The sequence below is a fragment of the Cyphellophora attinorum genome, assembly GCF_001299255.1.
Source record: "Cyphellophora attinorum strain CBS 131958 chromosome Unknown Contig19, whole genome shotgun sequence".
Lineage (NCBI taxonomy): Eukaryota > Fungi > Ascomycota > Eurotiomycetes > Chaetothyriales > Cyphellophoraceae > Cyphellophora > Cyphellophora attinorum.
In genome coordinates this window covers 180,818-198,127 of record NW_017253247.1, presented here as the reverse complement: position 1 = coordinate 198,127, position 17,310 = coordinate 180,818, and the positions used below count along the sequence as shown (strand labels likewise).

At 53.9% G+C, this 17,310-nt stretch overlaps 7 protein-coding genes across 7 annotated transcripts; 4 read left to right on the top strand and 3 right to left on the bottom strand.

The window, feature by feature from the left end:
• Positions 1-747: 747 nt before the first annotated feature.
• Positions 748-2,928, top strand: AB675_12041 (G2/mitotic-specific cyclin-4; the record flags this gene model as incomplete). The annotated part of the gene is made up of 3 exons (XM_018140940.1): positions 748-759; positions 869-2,608; positions 2,662-2,928. The coding sequence occupies 3 exons, from the start codon at positions 748-750 to the stop codon at positions 2,926-2,928; spliced, it is 2,019 nt and encodes a 672-aa protein (XP_017998362.1).
• An 891-nt stretch (positions 2,929-3,819) lies between these two features.
• AB675_12040 (putative ATP-dependent RNA helicase ucp12) lies at positions 3,820-8,130 on the top strand (the record flags this gene model as incomplete). The annotated part of the gene is made up of 2 exons (XM_018140939.1): positions 3,820-4,378; positions 4,562-8,130. 2 exons carry the CDS (start codon positions 3,820-3,822, stop codon positions 8,128-8,130), a joined length of 4,128 nt encoding a protein of 1,375 aa, XP_017998357.1.
• An 869-nt stretch (positions 8,131-8,999) lies between these two features.
• On the top strand, positions 9,000-9,725 carry AB675_12039 (uncharacterized protein; the record flags this gene model as incomplete). Its single annotated transcript, XM_018140937.1, has 1 exon — positions 9,000-9,725. One exon carries the CDS (start codon positions 9,000-9,002, stop codon positions 9,723-9,725), a length of 726 nt encoding a protein of 241 aa, XP_017998368.1.
• A 20-nt stretch (positions 9,726-9,745) lies between these two features.
• On the bottom strand, positions 9,746-11,622 carry AB675_12038 (Fatty acid transporter protein; the record flags this gene model as incomplete). Its single annotated transcript, XM_018140936.1, has 5 exons — positions 9,746-10,114; positions 10,150-10,416; positions 10,578-11,046; positions 11,095-11,114; positions 11,194-11,622. The coding sequence occupies 5 exons, from the start codon at positions 11,620-11,622 to the stop codon at positions 9,746-9,748; spliced, it is 1,554 nt and encodes a 517-aa protein (XP_017998294.1).
• A 640-nt stretch (positions 11,623-12,262) lies between these two features.
• AB675_12037 (putative D-arabinono-1,4-lactone oxidase) lies at positions 12,263-13,977 on the bottom strand (the record flags this gene model as incomplete). The annotated part of the gene is made up of 2 exons (XM_018140935.1): positions 12,263-13,682; positions 13,724-13,977. 2 exons carry the CDS (start codon positions 13,975-13,977, stop codon positions 12,263-12,265), a joined length of 1,674 nt encoding a protein of 557 aa, XP_017998214.1.
• Positions 13,978-14,335: 358 nt separating this feature from the next.
• Positions 14,336-15,307, bottom strand: AB675_12036 (uncharacterized protein; the record flags this gene model as incomplete). The annotated part of the gene is made up of 1 exon (XM_018140934.1): positions 14,336-15,307. One exon carries the CDS (start codon positions 15,305-15,307, stop codon positions 14,336-14,338), a length of 972 nt encoding a protein of 323 aa, XP_017998340.1.
• Positions 15,308-15,974: 667 nt separating this feature from the next.
• AB675_12035 (uncharacterized protein) lies at positions 15,975-17,002 on the top strand (the record flags this gene model as incomplete). The annotated part of the gene is made up of 2 exons (XM_018140933.1): positions 15,975-16,829; positions 16,895-17,002. The coding sequence occupies 2 exons, from the start codon at positions 15,975-15,977 to the stop codon at positions 17,000-17,002; spliced, it is 963 nt and encodes a 320-aa protein (XP_017998241.1).
• Positions 17,003-17,310: the final 308 nt, after the last annotated feature.

Genomic DNA, 17,310 nt, shown 5'->3' with positions numbered 1-17,310 from the left:
CGGCAGCGCATTGCATTGCGACGATGTTCATGTCGATGGCCGTTCTCGAGGACCTCTTTCTCAGATCACGTGAAATCGTGTATTTCGACGTGTCTTCGGCTATCCTAACCGAGAACTCATCGAAGTTCGACGAGATGTCAACTATCGACGCGTCGAGCCACGACGTCCGGTCGTCGTTCGCCGTGGCTGCTCGCATAGCATGATAGCACCTATGTAAGAGCAGCTCTGGCTTTTTCGAAGCGACATGGTGTCGGTTTGGTAGATTAAACAACGAATGTGAACTTTTGGCGAAATCTGAATCTCGCGTTTGCGAATAAAGTTGGAGGTGCCAAGGCAGGGCAACGACTGATGTCATTATCACGTGATGTATCCGAGAGCTCGAATGTTCGATCTCCGATTGGCCCCCGTTTGTTTACCATTGATCTGTGGAGCTTCTTCCGATCTGGTTTCTATTCAGGTGCCGGCATTCAAGCAGGTGTCAACTCGTCGCTCCGGTGATACCTTTTGCTTTTTGACTGCAGACATAGAGTCAACATCGATACTGGTCGTGTCAACACTCGACATTTGCAACTCGATGCCCTTCACGGTCTGATCCAGTCGCCTTTTTGCTTGCGACGCGTTCTCTTCCAAATATTCGCTTATTTTCCCCTTTACCTTGATGCTGTGAATTCAGCAGTCGCAGGGACTTCAACTTCCTGCCTCGGCGCGCTCCTCGTGCAGATTGACGGTCAATACTGATCAGTCACCATGGACGCAAAGGTAAGTCCAGCAGGCGCAGCTGCCTTTCCGTCACTCCAACGTCCGCGAGTGGCCGAGTAGCTCGGCTGCCTCATAGAAATAGCTTCACCAGACATCTAACATTCAACAGCCACAGCGACCCCTTCGCGCGGTGCGTGTGCGAACCGATGAAAACCTCCCTCCTCTCGACCATGTTGTAGGCAAGACCATCCACCAACGCAATAAGTCCAGTCCTGCATTATCAATGGCGGCCAATATGCAGAAGGCTGGTACAAAGCGTGCGGCCTTTGGTGATCTCAGTAATGTCTCTCAGCAAGTCAGACCTAGCAAGGATGACTCTTCGCTGCCCACCAAGCCGGCTTCTCAACTTCAGTCAAAACCGGTCCTACCCTTGTCGCAACAACCTCTTCACAAGCCGGCGCAACGACCAATGTCCGTCTCGAATCTTCGAGGTCTGATCACTGGCAACCCAAGTGCCTCTCACCCGGTCTCGATCGATACTGTGGCACTACAACAAGGAAGCAGCCAGCCTGCCAACTCAAGAAAGGTCTTGACCAAACGAAATACGACAGTCTTCAAGGACGCCGTCGTCCCTCTAGCGACTGTCCAAGAGCAAGACGTCAGCCAGAAGCCTCTACCTCCTACATCACAACACGACTCTGCAAGTAATCTCCAAGGTATTTCACTGCCAGAGATTCTGCCGGAGACCCTACTCCCAGCACCTGGTCAACAAAGCTGTATCAGCAAGGATCCCGTCAAGGAACCGGCGCATCCTCTATCCGACTCTAGCTTGCCTGGCATTGAGGCCGTATCTCTCGCATCGGAACAGATCTCAGCTCCCCTGGACTACGGCGAGGCTGCAGTGGATCCCATCAAGCGTGAGATTGCGCAGTCGACTGGTGATGCCGTCCAACATCTTCCAGCCACCAATAACGCTAGCTTGGCACAACCAGCAAAGAACCACCCCACCTCTTTTCCCTCGACCAAAGTCTCCATCGCCTCGATACCTTTACCACCATTTGAGCCAAAGTCGTTCAGCTATCCTGCCGTTACCGAGGTCGAAGAATGCTGGGAAGAAGAGGAGACACCAGTGGAAGAAGAAGGATACGTGACTGCGCGATCATTCCGATCCAAAGGCGAGAACACTACTGGTGGTGCCACTACAATTATCTTCCCTCATGTCAACCAGCGCATCCGGAAAGAAATTAAGGCTGCCACTGAGCTTGTAGAAGCAACCCGCAACCCCGAAGAGGTCGACGATGAGATGTACGATACAAGCATGGTCGCCGAGTATGGCGACGAGATCTTCGAGTACATGAGAGAGATGGAAGTCAAGATGCTACCAAATGCACACTACATGGACAACCAGCATGAAATCCAGTGGTCCATGCGCTCAGTGCTCATGGACTGGCTCATACAGGTTCATCACCGGTTCAACTTGCTACCTGAGACGTTGTTCCTCACTGTCAACTACATCGACCGGTTCCTGTCCTGCAAGATCGTGTCTCTCGGGAAGCTGCAGCTTGTCGGAGCCACGGCCATCTTCATCGCCTCAAAATACGAAGAAATCAATTGCCCGTCCATCCAAGAGATTGTATACATGGTCGACAATGGGTACAGTGTGGATGAACTGCTCAAGGCCGAACGCTTCATGCTCACCATGCTTCATTTCGAACTCGGCTGGCCTGGTCCCATGAGCTTCTTGCGCAGAATCAGCAAAGCGGACGATTATGATCTTGAGACCCGCACTCTCGCGAAATACTTCCTGGAAGTCACCATCATGGACGAGAGATTTATCGGTAGCCCTCCAAGCTTCACTGCGGCTGCATCACACTGTCTGGCAAGATTGATGCTGCGCAAAGGGGATTGGGTAAGTCGAAGCTGTCTATTCAACAAAGGCTAAGTGAACTAATGCTTTTACAGACTGCTCATCATGTCCATTACTCCGGCTACACCTTCAGTCAGCTCCGGCCTCTGCTGAGTCTCTTGATCGAATGCTGCGTGGCACCTCGCTCCCATCATGCTGCCGTGTTCAACAAGTACTGCGACAAACGATTCAAGCGAGCTGCATCATTCGTCGAAGTCGAGATGAGCAAAGGTTTTGCGCTGCACGAGGTTGCACAACCAAAGATTATGCCTCCACCCATTATGCAAAAGTTCTATGATTCTGTATCATACTTCCCAGGCTGAAGAATATGATCAGCAACTCAGTTGAGTCGGGATCCGGCATCAATTGAGACGAAATATTTTATGAAGACATCGGCCAACTGCAAAATCTGCGACAGCTGGGACTCGATAAAGAGACGAGCAGCAGGCATGGAAGGTCGATGCTATGAAATCACGAACACATGGTAGTGTGCATAGCTCAACTAATAGCACAATGCAGGCGGCATGTGCGCGATGTGGAGATTTCTCAGCGTTCGAGGACGCCATTGTCACTTGAGACATAGGCTGTAGGACCATGATAGAATGGTCTCTTCCTCATGACAGGGAGGACATCAAAGGTCCCTCGTCATGGACATGGCATAGTCGTCGAGGCCAAAAAGTTTTGGAACATACAACCAGAAGCATACCGCGCCACGGTTCCTTCCAGGACTGTGGCAGGGGTAGCCGGCCATGCGCGACGGTCTGCATAGACATTCTAGAATCATGAAGAGAACTTACCAAAAGCCACTGCCTTCTTCCACACTCTCCAATCGCGCTGCATCGCTTCCTTCTGGCTCTGCCCTCCCAAGTGATGTGAGCAGATCAATGGCCAAGTTAACTTGATTGAAAGGATGCTCTATATCACGTGACCGACCCGAAAATCTCAGGCTGATCGTCTTTTGAAGTATCTTAGACCCGTCCAATGCCACATCACCTGAACATCTATTTCGATTCGCGTCCGGAACCGGGTGACGCAGATCAGTACTTCTCTACATGAGGAGGGCACCTACTGAGCACTGTGCAGCGCAAGGCGTAACCATGGCATCATGCATTGCCTCTCTCACACTGGTCCGCTGAATAGTTAGTGGAAGTGGTGACAACATACGTGGTCTAAAAACGCCTCAGACTCGTGCTATACTGTGTGTTCTGCCCAGCATGGCTCCCAGAAAAGGTCACGGCAAGGAATCTTCCGCGAAGACTTCCGCCGCTCCTGCAGGAGGCGACAACATCGTCTTCACGAATGCAAAAGGCGATGTACGTATTCGTGGCCCGAAATCGCAAAAGCCGAACGATGAGCCTGCTGCTCCCAAGGTAGATGTCAAGAAGGTAATCGGAGGGGCGTCATGGACCGGGAAGCTGCCGGTGAATCTGCTCTCGGAGCACTGCCAGCGAGAGAAGTGGAACAGGCCCGATTACTCAATGCGATCTGTTCAGGTCGGAGAAGAGAAAATGCATAGATCGACCGTGAGACTGTCCAAGACAGATCCGAAGACTAAGGAGACCACGACTTTGCCATACTTCGAATTGCCTTCATCGCAGCAGGAGCATGCGAATGAGCCAACTCCGCTGGAGGCCAGGCATTTCGCTGCAACTTACGCACTGTATCGAGTGGCTAGCATGAAGCAGATTCACATGGCTTTGCCACCAAAATACCGCGACTTCTGGAAAGGTCTCTTCGCAGAATTGAAGAAGGAGGATGTCAAGGAAGGCAGAGGTACGAGCACCATTGCGCATTTCCACATTACATCGTCCAATTGCCCCAAGCCCGTTACGAATTTCTTCCTCGAAGCAAGCAAATTGCTGATGCGACAGGCTAGGATGGATTTCGTGAAGTCATTTGCTATCGAACAGACCTGTCCCAAGATGTTGTATCGTTCAATTGCTGACACGTTTACAGGCTGGAAGTATGAAGCAGACCCCTTCGCTGCTGAAGCCAAGCGTAGAGAGATACATGCCGCCATGGACAAACGGAAACAAGATCAGGAGAAGAAGGCAGCTCTACAAGCTGCATCTGTAGCGAATGGGACCGATCCACAGGTGCCGAACAAGGCATTCGCAAGAGCACCTCGAATCGAGCTTGGCGAGGTGCTTCGATCGGAGCTTGAAGATGTCGTCAGACTGAATACGACATGGAACAAGAACAAGGCCGTACTCAGCAATTCAGAGAAGATCAAGTCCGAGACAGATCTGATCAAATCTGGATTTCGACCTACACACGTCCGTGAAGCCTTGACCTACGTTGGTAGCCACGAAGAGGCTATCGAATGGCTGCTGATCCACGTGCCTGAAGATGACCTGCCGAAATGGGCGATGCCTACGAATTACTCGGCTGGCGTCACGCTGGCAAGCAGCAATCCTACGAGAGAGGCTAAACTCAAGCGGCTTTCTCGGGCGGGCTACTCGACGAGCGACTGCGCAATGGCATTGCGACAGAACAATGATAACGAGACTGAAGCATTGGAAGCGCTACAGACTGCCCTGGTTCCCTCCAGGAGCACAGATTCCGCAGACTCCGACCTTGATCTGGACATCTGGGAGCAAGAGCTTGCGACGCTCGAAGCCATTCATGGCGAAGCGTACACGTCCTCTGACCCCTCGTCCTGTGCAATCACCATACAATTCCCAGGCGCTGTGGCGGCGACCTTGAGCTTTCATCAACCACGCGAAGGGTACCCTGAGCGTGCTGTGCCGCTGTTGGTGATAGACATGCAAGTTCCTGCTTATGTGCGGCTCAGTGTCTTACGACAAGCCCTTGACTATGCTTGGGAGAATCTGCTGGGCGATCAGATGATCTATGGAATTATCGAGTGGCTCCAGGCGCATGTCAACGAGGTTGTCGCCGATCCTGGTCGGCTGGTCGATATCGAGATTGCGTCTGGAGACCTGAATCTGTCCAACGTAGCGGCACAAGCAAGATCGTCGATCAAGGGGAAGGCTTCCGCACGAACGGCACCAGACAGGACGAAGCCGAAAGATTCCAGGTCAAACGAACAGCTGAAGCAGGCCTGGGAGGAGCGGCAGAGCTCTTCAAATCAGCAACAGATGCTGAAAGCACGACAGTCACTACCCGCCTGGCAGAAGAGACATGATGTCGTCGAGGCGATCAAGAGCAAGCAAGTCACTCTTATCACCGGAGAGACAGGTTCGGGAAAGTCTACACAGAGTCTCCAATTCGTCCTTGACGATGCTATTCAGTCAGGAAAAGGCAAGTCTTGCTCTATGATCTGCACTCAACCCCGACGAGTGGCAGCCTTGTCGTTGTCGGACCGAGTAAGCGCGGAAAGATGTTCGCCTGAAGGCGATGAAGTTGGCTACATCATCAGGGGCGCATCAAGAACGTCTCCACGCACAAAGATCACGTTCATGACCACTGGTGTGCTTCTCCGGCGTCTCCAGCAGTCCAACAGCACTCAGTCAGCGTTGGAAGGCATCAGTCATGTCTTTGTCGACGAAGTGCACGAGCGATCGCTGGATACAGACTTCTTGCTGGCATTGCTGAAGGATACCATGAGGACTACAAAGTTGAAGATTGTTCTCATGAGCGCCACTGTCGACGCCGACGTATTCAGTAACTACTTCGGCGGCCCCACCAAAGTGGCTCGGATTCACATCGAGGGACGCACCTTTCCTGTTCAAGACGTCTATCTCGACCACATCCTGGCTATGACAGGCCATGTTGGCACCGACGAAGATGAAGACGACTATGGCCGATCCGTGGGAAAAGCTATCCAAAGCCTCGGAAGTGGCATCAATTACGACCTCATCGCTGCCCTGGTCACTGAGATAGATGGTCAGCTCGGGAAGGATCCGGGAGCGATCCTCATCTTCTTGCCTGGAACTCTGGAGATTGATCGCTGCTTACGTGCTGTCAGCCGACTACCTAATGCTCACGCCCTCCCTTTGCATGCTTCACTAATGCCGACGGAACAGAAGCGTGTCTTCCCAGCAGCGCCGAGAGGTATGCGTAAGATTATCTGCGCGACCAATGTGGCCGAAACATCTATCACAATCTCCGACATTGTTGCCGTCATCGACACCGGTCGAGTCAAGGAGACATCATACGATATATCGTCCAATGTCGTACGGCTACAGGATGTCTGGGCATCAAAGGCCCAATGCAAGCAACGCCGTGGCAGAGCTGGCAGAGTACAGGCTGGCACAGACTACAAGCTCTATACACAGAGCATCGAGACCTCAATGAGACAGGCATCAGAACCCGAAATGCAACGCGTGCCGCTCGAGCAGCTTTGCTTGAATGTCAAGGCCACGGCACCCGAAGCAGACACTGCAGCTTTCCTCAAAACAGTCATATCACCACCGGACAGCGCAGCTGTCTCTAAAGCACTGAGGATGCTTCACCGGATGGGTGCTCTGGAGGAGAATCGTCTGACGGGTCTGGGCACATACATGTCGATGTTGCCAACGGACTTGCGTTGCGCGAAGCTCATCATCTACGGCACGATTTTCTCGTGCCTCGAAAGTACACTTACCATCGCCTCAATTCTGACGGTCAAATCGCCCTTCGTATCGCCACGTGACAAGCGTGAAGAAGCGAATGCGGCACGAGCAACGTTCTCAACTTCAGATGGCGACCTCAGCCTGGAGCTCGGTGCTTTCAACGCATGGAAAACTAAGCTCGGCAACACGCCGAGCCGTGAGATCAGCAACTGGTGCTCGTCAAACTTCCTTTCGCAGCAGACGCTGCGCGACATTGATTCCACACGCATACAGCTCATGGAGGCACTCAAGGAAGCTGACTTGGTCCCCGCGCACTACAACTCGCGCAATGGTTCCGCTACCGAGGATGCTGCCTTGAACGCCAACCTCGAGAATCGCCCGCTGCTTCGGGCTCTGATCGCAGGCGCGCTCTCTCCTAATATCGCGGAAATCAAATTCCCCGAAAAGAAGTTCATGGCCAGCATGACCGGCGCGAAGGAGCTTGACCCGGAAGCAAGGACTATCAAATTCTTCACCGAGACCAGCAATGACGACGACGACCACTCATCGACGTCCACAGCCAGCACTCCCAGTACTTCGACCAACGCCAAGCCAACCCAGACAGCCAAGTTCTCTAGCGAGCGCGTCTTCATCCATCCCTCCTCCTCCCTCTTCACCATCACCTCCTTCCCCACACACTCCCACTACCTGTCCTACTTCACCAAACTCGCCACCTCGAAGACCTTCATCCGCGATCTCACGCCCCTGAACGCGTATAGCCTGCTGCTCTTCGGCGGGAAGATTGAAGTCGATCCCACGGGTGCCGGGATCACGGTGGATGGGTGGTTGAGGATGCGGGGATGGGCGAGGATCGGTGTTTTGGTGAGACGGTTGAGGGGGGTGCTGGATGAAGAGTTGAGGAGGCGGGTTGATGGGGGAGGGGATGGGGATGGGGATGATAAGGGGAGGTGGGCGAGGGTATTGGGGGTGGTTAGAAGGTTGGTTGAGTTGAATGGACAGGATCGTTAGGGGTAATGATGGAGGGGATCGTTGAGAGAGAAGTGAGGAGCAGCGGTCACCCGGCCCGGACTCAAAGCATTGTCAGATGGGGGCAGGACAACTAATTCTTGGTCATCCGGTGTCATGCAGGACTCCACGTCATCCGGCGTTCTCATGAGACCGATTCGCCCTCAATCCGAATCCAGCCCTTAACTGGTCTGTGGTGAGGCAGGTGCGAATGGCGGTGCTTGGTCGCTCCTGCTGTAAGGTGCGGCTGGTGAGGCAGCTGCGACAGCCTTCAATCGTTGCCCTTGCCGCAGGAAGCACTTGGTGAGGCAGGTGCGACTGTCGTCAACCGGTCGGACGAAAGATGCGACGTGGTTGTCAGCCGGCCTGGCAGACGCCTGGTGCGAGCGGTGCTGCAAGGTCGTGCTCTGGAGTTCTCCGTGGCCTAAACATCACACGAGTGATGGAAGTGCCTTCTGGGTTACCTCGTCGACCCAGCCGTAGTTGATGCAGCGGTGAAGCAGAAGTTTTCCAAACGATAGCCACCTCAGATGAAAGTCTCGGCCTTTCATGAGTCCGTGATCTCGTGAAGGAAACTTGCTATATTCTGACATATCAAGTGAGATGCAAGACGACGCGGGTAGCGTCTGCTCAAGAACGATTCATTGGTGCTGCTTTTCTCCCTTCGCCTTTCGCACCCCTTTCACAGTTACCGGCAGCTACATGAAGCGACATCGTAGCTTCAAATCGCCTCGACTCGATTGCGCCACAACACCCTCCTCAGCACTGCACAAGACCGCCCAGTCTGGATTGCGCCACAACGCCCTCCCCAGAACAGCGCAAGACCGATCAATCTCGCCCTCACATCCAGCAGCCAAAGGAACGGCATCGAGATGACGGCCAATTCGATTCCCAGCCTGTTGGGCCTACCGGAGGAATTGCGGATGATGATTTGGACTTTAGTCGTGCCAGAACGCATGGTAAAGTGCTTTCGCATCACGTCTCACATCATTCGTACCGGTTCCTTCTACGGCAACGGCACACTCTGGTGCACTGGTGGCAGTTGCTCGTCGCAAACCCCGGACCATCTGGGACATCAAGGCCTACGACAATGGGCCAATCCATTACTACCTCTTATTCTCATCAACAAGCAGATGAAGCAGGAGATCAACAGCTTATCCATCAAGCTTATGCCCACCCTGGTGTTCTGTAGTCAACCACACGCATGGTCGTTCTTCTTTCGGTTCAACAAATTGGCACTACCAGCTGACATGGGTGCGCCTTCCGCGTACAAGATCCGCAAAGATATCCGTTTCGACAGCATATATCACCACAATGGCGAGACGGTTGAAATGGTCAAAGCTCGTGTTGACCGCGCCCTGGAGATCACACTTGAGGAGAAGTTCGGGATACAAGACATCCCATCGTCGGAACGGGAGGTCACTTACTTGGCGGAGCATGAGCGTCGCTTCTCCTGGGAACCCCTGCAATGCATGGGTACTGTGGGGTCCGACTTACGGAGACTGGGAGAGGGATCATGGAGGGTCGAGAAGAAGTTTCGGACGAAGCACTGTCTTTGCGATCGAGACGAATGCTCTGCGGAGGATCGCAACCCTTGAGCTGGAAGCCCTTGACGAGCTTACAGTTTGACCTTCCCGCTCTGTATACTTTCCCAGTCCCTAGATCCATAGGGCATGTACTCGTCTCGACCTGGTGGCAACCAATATAACAGATCCGTCGTCTCACCAGCGTGTATCTTAGCGACGTCGATGCCCTCTGCTTTCAGCCGTCCCTTCTGCATCTTATTTGTACCCGTGTATTCCATCTCTTTCATTATTCGCAGAAACAGCGGCACCGCATACCTGGGCAGATTTTCCAAAGCGTGCTTTGCTAGCGCCTTCATGTCTAGGACCGCACCATCTGCCGGCACCACGCTGCGCAGCCCGCCCGTCCATCCGCGTTTGGGACCATGACTCCGTATACATTGGCCTCTGCGATCTGCTCGAATCTCCCAAGCACATCCGCCACCTCATTCGTACTCACATTCTCACTCCTCCATCTAAACGTATCGCCCAGCCTGTCTACAAAGAACAACCTCCCCTCCTCATCCTGCCTCATCAAATCTCCAGACCTAAACCAACAATCCCCCTCCTCAAACAGCCCCCTCACCCGCCTCTTCAACCCCGCCTCCTCATTCCCAAAATACTTCGCAAAGGCCTGCCCCTCCATCGCCTTCTCAACCCTATACACCGTCTCCCCCACCTCCCCATCCCTCGCCTCCACGCCCCACCCATCCTTCCCCCTCAATATCTCCTCCGTGTCAGCATCAATCCTCACTCTCTTCTCCCTCGCCCCGTTCCACCACCGCCACAACCTTCCCCTCACCGCAATCGCGTTCCGCCCAAATGGCCCGCGATTTTCGTTCCAGCACGTCGCAAACCCGTCCGTCGCGCCATAGATTTCGTTGATACACTCGACCCCGAACCGCTGCCGGAAGGCTCCCACACGTCCGGCCGAATCCCATTGCCCCACACCATCTGCACGTTGTGCTCTCTATCCCGCGGGCTCGGTGGGGCGTTGAGCACATACCGAATCAACTCGCCGACATGCTGCACGATCTGCGCTTTGCTTGAGCGTATCTCCGGCCAGAAGGTGGCGTGGCTGAACTTGGGCGACAGCACGACGGTGGACCCGGCGTAGATGGAGGGGATGGTGCAGAGATTGTGGCCGGAGACGTGGTAGAGGGGGAGGCACGTGTACATGCGGACACCGGGCCGGAGGTGGAGGTAGTTGGAGACGCTGGAGGCGGAGGCGAGTTCGCGCGCGTAGGGCAGCTTGACGGCTTTGGGGAGGCCGGTGGTGCCGGAGGTGTAGATTAGGCAGGGCGATGGCGGTGGGGGCGATGGAGGAATGGAGATGGGAGGGGATCGGGGTAGTGGTCTGGGGGATGGTGGAGGTCAGCGTTGGGGAGTAATAGACGGTGCGGACGTTATGGGTGGTGAGGTCGGCTTCGCATGGGGAAACGAGGTGCTGGATTTTGGTGTCGGCCAGAAGGATGCGTGCGTGGCAGATCTTTACGCAGTGTACCAGCGGCGTGGCGGTGAGGTTGCTGTTGATGTAGGAGGCGGCGGCGCCAATGCTGCTTAGTGCGAGGATGAACATGACGTATTGGGGGCTGTTGGGACCATCGACGGCAACAATCTCGCCTTTTTGGATGCCGAGGTCGTTGAGCAGCCAGTTGCCGACGAGTTGGACTTCGTCGTAGAATTGCTTGTACGTCCACTCGCGGCCTTCGAAGATGAGGAAGATATTGTTGCTATTGGCGCCCAGGGCATGTGCTTCAAAGTAGTGGTAGATAAGTCCTCGGCCTTGGGAGAACTCCTGAGCCACAAAGTCGCCAGATTTGCGCAGATTGAGTGAAGCTGAGCCTGTCTTCAAGTCGTTGCGGATCAGGTATTTGGCATCGAGATAAGCTGCTGTGGCAAGACCGCCAGCAATGGTGGCGGCAGTTTGCATGACTGTAGGTAAATCAGGACGGGGCTTGTCATAGTGAACATATATGCCGGACTGGCAGACGTACTTGCCATGCTTTACAACTTGGTCATCGAGGTTTCTGAGGAATGCTACCAACGGTCCATGGCCAGCACTGGTCACCACCACAGTAAAACAGACTGTGGTATACCGAATGTTATTTGTATAAGCAAGTGAAGTAGCATACGGCCGAAGGTGTGTCAGATACCTCGGTCTATTTGTAGTCCTTATAGACGCCGGTTGACAGGCTGATCTGCACAAGACCGGGTGACCAGCGAAATGGCTTATCTGTCACCGGTTGACGGCTTTCTGCTGATGAGACCGGATGACAAGCACGACCAGGACTACCTGTTTCAACGTCGAAGTTTACTGAGGCATGGAATGCCGAGACATTGATACAAGTCGGTGTTCAACAGACAGAATGTATCTGAGGGTAGAGTTATGCTATTTTCCGAACCAAAGAGCAGAGACCAACGATTTTGCATGCGAATAATTGCCATCAAAAATGCAGCAGCTCGGAATGCTCGGAATATGGTCCCGAACAGATCCTATCTTCCCCATACCATACCACCACGTTGGACCTCCAGCTATATCTCAATAGCCCTCCCTCTGCACACCCGCCAATTCACAAATCAACACCGTCCCCCTCACGCGGCGTCCAAACACTCGCCTCTCCCTTTGCCATATAGTCAAAGCTCTCCTGGCTGGCACTTGTGTTGGGCGGACTAGGCGTCGCATTCTCGCTCTCCGTCCCTACTGCTGCCACTCCGGTCTCAATGGTCCGCCCTTGGAGCAAGCCTTCGATCTTGGGCTGGGCCCGAGGCAGTGAGGACGTGTCATCGCCGCCCTCGACTTGCCCTTCCCAGAGGACTGCATCACCGTAGCCTTTACCCAGCTTGCTTGTGCGCAGTACCCTCTCCGCTCGCGGCGGCTCAGCACTTTCCTTGTCCTCCTCGAGCACACAAAGATTCCTGACGTGCCATTCTCCCAGGAACATTCCATCTGGGTCTACTTCTCTCCTCACTCTGAGCCAGTAATCCATTTCCCGTCCGTACATCGTCCTAATCTCCTCCTTCGTCGTCCAACTGAAGTTCTTCGCCCAGTGCGGCTTCCCGCCCAGATCGCGCATTAGCCACTCGAACGCCTCGTAGTATCTCTTCCAGCACGGCGGATCCTTCCCGTACGGCCGGTATAGAGTTGCGTTGAGGTACAGCGTCGGCTCATCCCTGGCCAGCGGCGAGAGGTAAGGGGTGACACCCCCGTTCGCACGCGCGAGGACATCCGAGGCGGGCTGCGCGTTTGAGACGCGTACTTCGATCGGGCAGTGCACGTACAGATTCTTGGCGCTGAAGGGGATATTCGCTGTGCGGGTGTCTCCGTTGATCCACGCGCCCAAGCGAGTGATGGCTTCGGGGCCCTTGGAGAGTGGCAGGGCCCATTCGTTGACGAATTGCGAATAAAGACAGTCCATCTTTAGGCCGTTGCGGGCGGGCTCGACGGCGGACATGGAGAAGTTGCCCGGCTTGAAGCCGTATTGCATGCCGAAGATGAGCCATTCGACCCATGGGAGGATCGGGGGAGCGTAGTGGGCGAGGTAGAGGAGGTTGTGGTAGAGGTAGTAACCGAACTTGCCGCCGTAGAAGGTTGTGTTCGGGGGCCGGAGTGGGCCAGTGGTGTGGGATGCGGACCAGATCACGGCACGGGATGAGTAGGGCATCCACCAGACGCGGGTGTATTCTTGTTGGGTCCAGAGATCTTTGGACCAGTTGGCGATGATAGAGGATAGGGGGTGCAGGGTTTGGGTCCAGGCGATGTTGAAGTCCGGGATGACTTGCATGGTGATTTCGACGATGATGCCCAGGGAGCCGAGGGAGACGAGGGCAGCGCGGAAGAGGTCCGGGTTTTTGTCCGGGGTGCAGGTGATGAGTTGGGAATTTGCGAGCAGGAGGGTGAGGGAGGTGACTGATGAGGAGAGGAGGCCGTGGGAGAGCGAGGAACCATGTGTGCCGGTGGCGATGGAGCCGGCGACGGATTGCACATCGATGCTGCCGAGGTTGGGAGGGTGAGTTTGTGTTCGGCGAGGGACAGGTTGAGGTCACAGAGCGAGATTCCGGCTTCGAAGCGGACCAGGCCTGAGAGCTGGACGTCGAGGATGCGGTTCAATTTGTCGAGGTTGATCAGCCATGATGAGGTGCAAGTTATGTCGGAGGGTGAGTGCCCGTAGCCGGTCACACATATCCTCTTGCGAAGGCGACGAGCAAGGGTGACTATCTTCTGGAGCTCCCCAACGCTGGAAGGCTGAAAGAAGTACTCTGGCTTGGAGAAGAACGTCTGAGCCATGTGTGGTGCAAATATGATGCGCGCGGCGTGAAGGGCACTTTACTGTCCAAACGAGCCAGTTCCTTTTCAAGTTTGGCGTCGTAGGAAGGAGCCGAGGTCACACCCTGGTTCGGCGTTGGATCAGGCAGATTCGGTGCCGCCCAGTCTGCCATACTGGCGGTCGCTGGGTCGCAGCTTCCGTGCAGAGCGCGTATCAATCTATGCGACACGAAATGATAGATGCACGGAGGAAAGGAAACAGGAATTCAAAATAGTTTGTAGATGACGCTAATATAAAATGAAGCGGAGAATAGGGAGAGTATTACATAAGCCATTCCATCGTTCTGATTCGTCATTTCGCTCGTAAGGTCTGGCCAGCCTAGACCGCAGCTCTTTTGTTCTCTTTCTCTTTCCTCATCATTTCTGCCAGTATCCTACGACCAGACTTTCTTTCGCTCTTCGGCAGCAGCCAGGGATACAGGACCGTTCTGGCGTATTTCTGCCACGTCACGTCTGACCATGAGTAAGACGCGTCGTACCACTTTGGTCTCTCTTCTCCCGCTGCCGTTGACTCGATCACGAGTTCTTTGACAGGACCAACAAGGCTGTCTGGGGTCTTCAATCTGCTGTCGCTATCGTCAGCATAGGCCCATCTGGTGAACAAACGAACCTCGGGTCTCATGCCGTACAGAACAGCATTGGCATGCGAGTAGCGAATTCCTCCACGGCCATGACTGATCAATCTTGGCAGGTTCAATAGCTCGATGCATTGGAGCTTACCGAATGCTCGAGACGTCGGCAGAACCCGCAGAAAGTCCTTTGGCTCGTCGTTAGTAGTCGCAACAACGCAAAGCTGATCGACTTTGTCTCTCGCTGCAGGAGGTATGCACTTATACCAGTCAGGATCCTTCATGTGATCTAGCCTCATGACCAGTGCGAAGGGCTTGACGACCTCGAAAAGCTCCTCGGTCGCTTCTGGGTCTTCTTTCATGGCCCAGTTCGGTAGACGGAGTGCGAAATTCGAACGAGTTTGTCCATATAGCTCTTCCTTCGATCTGGCATTCTTGATCAGTCTGTTTGGAATCAATGTTAGCGGGTTGATCACTGGACATTTTTGGTTATGTCTCTTCTTACGCCATTCTTGTAGGTTCATTAGTCGGGTATGGGCAGGAATGTCCGGATCTCTGAGTGCTTCTGGCAAGCCAGGTGAGTCTGGTATCCTCAGCGACTCATATTCCAGCTTCTTGCCTTTCAAGTTTCTAGGTTCATTGTCGTCGGCCATGATGTCGTCGATGATTTTGAGAGGACTGTGCGTGAAAAACGCAGACGAGCCTGGAGCCTTTATCCGCATGCTTTCTCTTTCAAAACGAGATACAGTCAACAAAGAAATCATTGTCTCTGTGACAATGCAACATGCAACTTGAATTACATGAACAAAGAGTAAATGTGTCAGCTGACCGACGCCGGCCGCTGCCACCTGTGACTGGAATGCTTCTGCAGACCAAATTGCAGTTGTCGGACCCATGGAATGGAAGTTTTGCTAGAGACGGCTCTGTGTATAAGAACGACTTTCGCTGTGAATTTGGTATAAGAGACCATTGATACCTTCGTTGAGCATTCCGAGGCCGTCTGAGGTAAAGTAGCTGCAATAACCTGGATCGAAAACGTCGCCGGGAAGACTCTGTGCCTGGGATATGGAATCTCACAGCTGGTTACACTGGAGAGATCACCAACATAGCTGTGACCTTTTGTGAAAGACCATGCCAGCACAGCTACAGGGGGCTCACAGGGCCAGCTGTGGTAGAGAACAGGTAAGAGGAAGAAAAGAGGGAGTGACTTAAGCGTCACTGGTACCTCAGTACCTCAGGCAACACTAAACGCCAAGACTAAGTCAACGCACATAACTGCTTTGAAACGGCAGCGTGTTTTTTCATGCACTCTCTCTATCCGGGCGCACTCTGACCAGCTTCTCATACGTCCAAGACGCCGGCAGATTTGAATCTTCTTCTCCCGCTCTCATGGATTCCACAGACAACGTCGATAGCGTGGCCGCGCAAGTCGAGGCTCTCGCGATCAGCGCCAACATCACTCCCAGAACCCTCCTCGGTATGCCGAAAGAGATCCAGCAGCGAATCTTCGAGCTGTTGCTCGAAGAGGAAAACCCCACGCTCGGCATCACAATCGCCCAAGATCTCGTCGACGGGGAGTACTCTGGAAGAGTCAGCAAAGAGATCGAGTATGCGACTCCATGGATTCCTCAGCTAAGACTCGTCTCGTCCTCCATCAATGCCCTCGCATCACCGATCATCGCCGCTCGCGCTTCCATCAGATTTACGCGCGGGAGCTCCAAGAGGAACTGGGAGGAGCGGCTTCCGTTGCTGCATCTTGCGCGGTACGTCCCGGGATACCTGCTAGCTAGAGTCAGAACGATCGCTATACTGGAGCACAACGCCTATTACTATATGCGGCCGCTGGATGCGGTAGATGCCAGCGGCTTTCCGAAGCTGGAATACGTGGAACTGGGCCCATACGATCCTGCATACACGATGGTGTCGGTTCTGGCGGAGATGGAAGATGACACCACGCGTGTCAAGATTGCCAGAGTCCTCAATATCATACAACGACTCGCACCTGGGCACAATGCTCTCTTTTTGGCCCTGAATGTCGGCATTTACGGCTCTCCAGACCAAGTACTCCGACGCTTTTTCAAAGCAACGTTGCTGCCGATGTTCGAAGGCCGGCTGAAGGATTATGCCGACCTCATGCGCATCATGAGAGCGAAGGTCTGGGAATTGCAGCACGACAGCGTTCAGGGCCTAACGTCAACGACGAGACTTGCTTTGTGTATTAAAGATCTTGCAAGTAGAACGGATGTAAGTGGGAGCTTTGCTTTCCGTTTCGCTCCGCCTGGTATACAACTTGCTGACCTAAACAACAGACGGCACGCTATGAGCGCGTCGGATATGGTCCTGCCAGATTGGGTATCAAGAACGAGACGTGGGGAGAGCATAAGAACAACGAGCTCCTCGAAGTCCTCCGGGTGTAGGAAACATGTCGTTTGTGGAAATCAGAACATGCATCATGAAGGAAGGCAATCAGGCAACCAGGCGACAGGCATCGTGACGTGATTGGGCGAAAGCTTGGTATGGGACGGACATCTTCTTGAGAACAATTGAATAACTTCTCAAACCAGGTTCATTTCCATTTCACCCTGTCAAATTGTAGACTTGCTTTCAACGCCTTCAGGCGGGCTCTGCGCAACATTTAGAGATACTAGAAACGAATGACGGGCTGCAAGTAGCCGAGTCTCTATGATTTCGTCAATCTCGGTCGTGCCTTCCCCTTGCTCTGGAA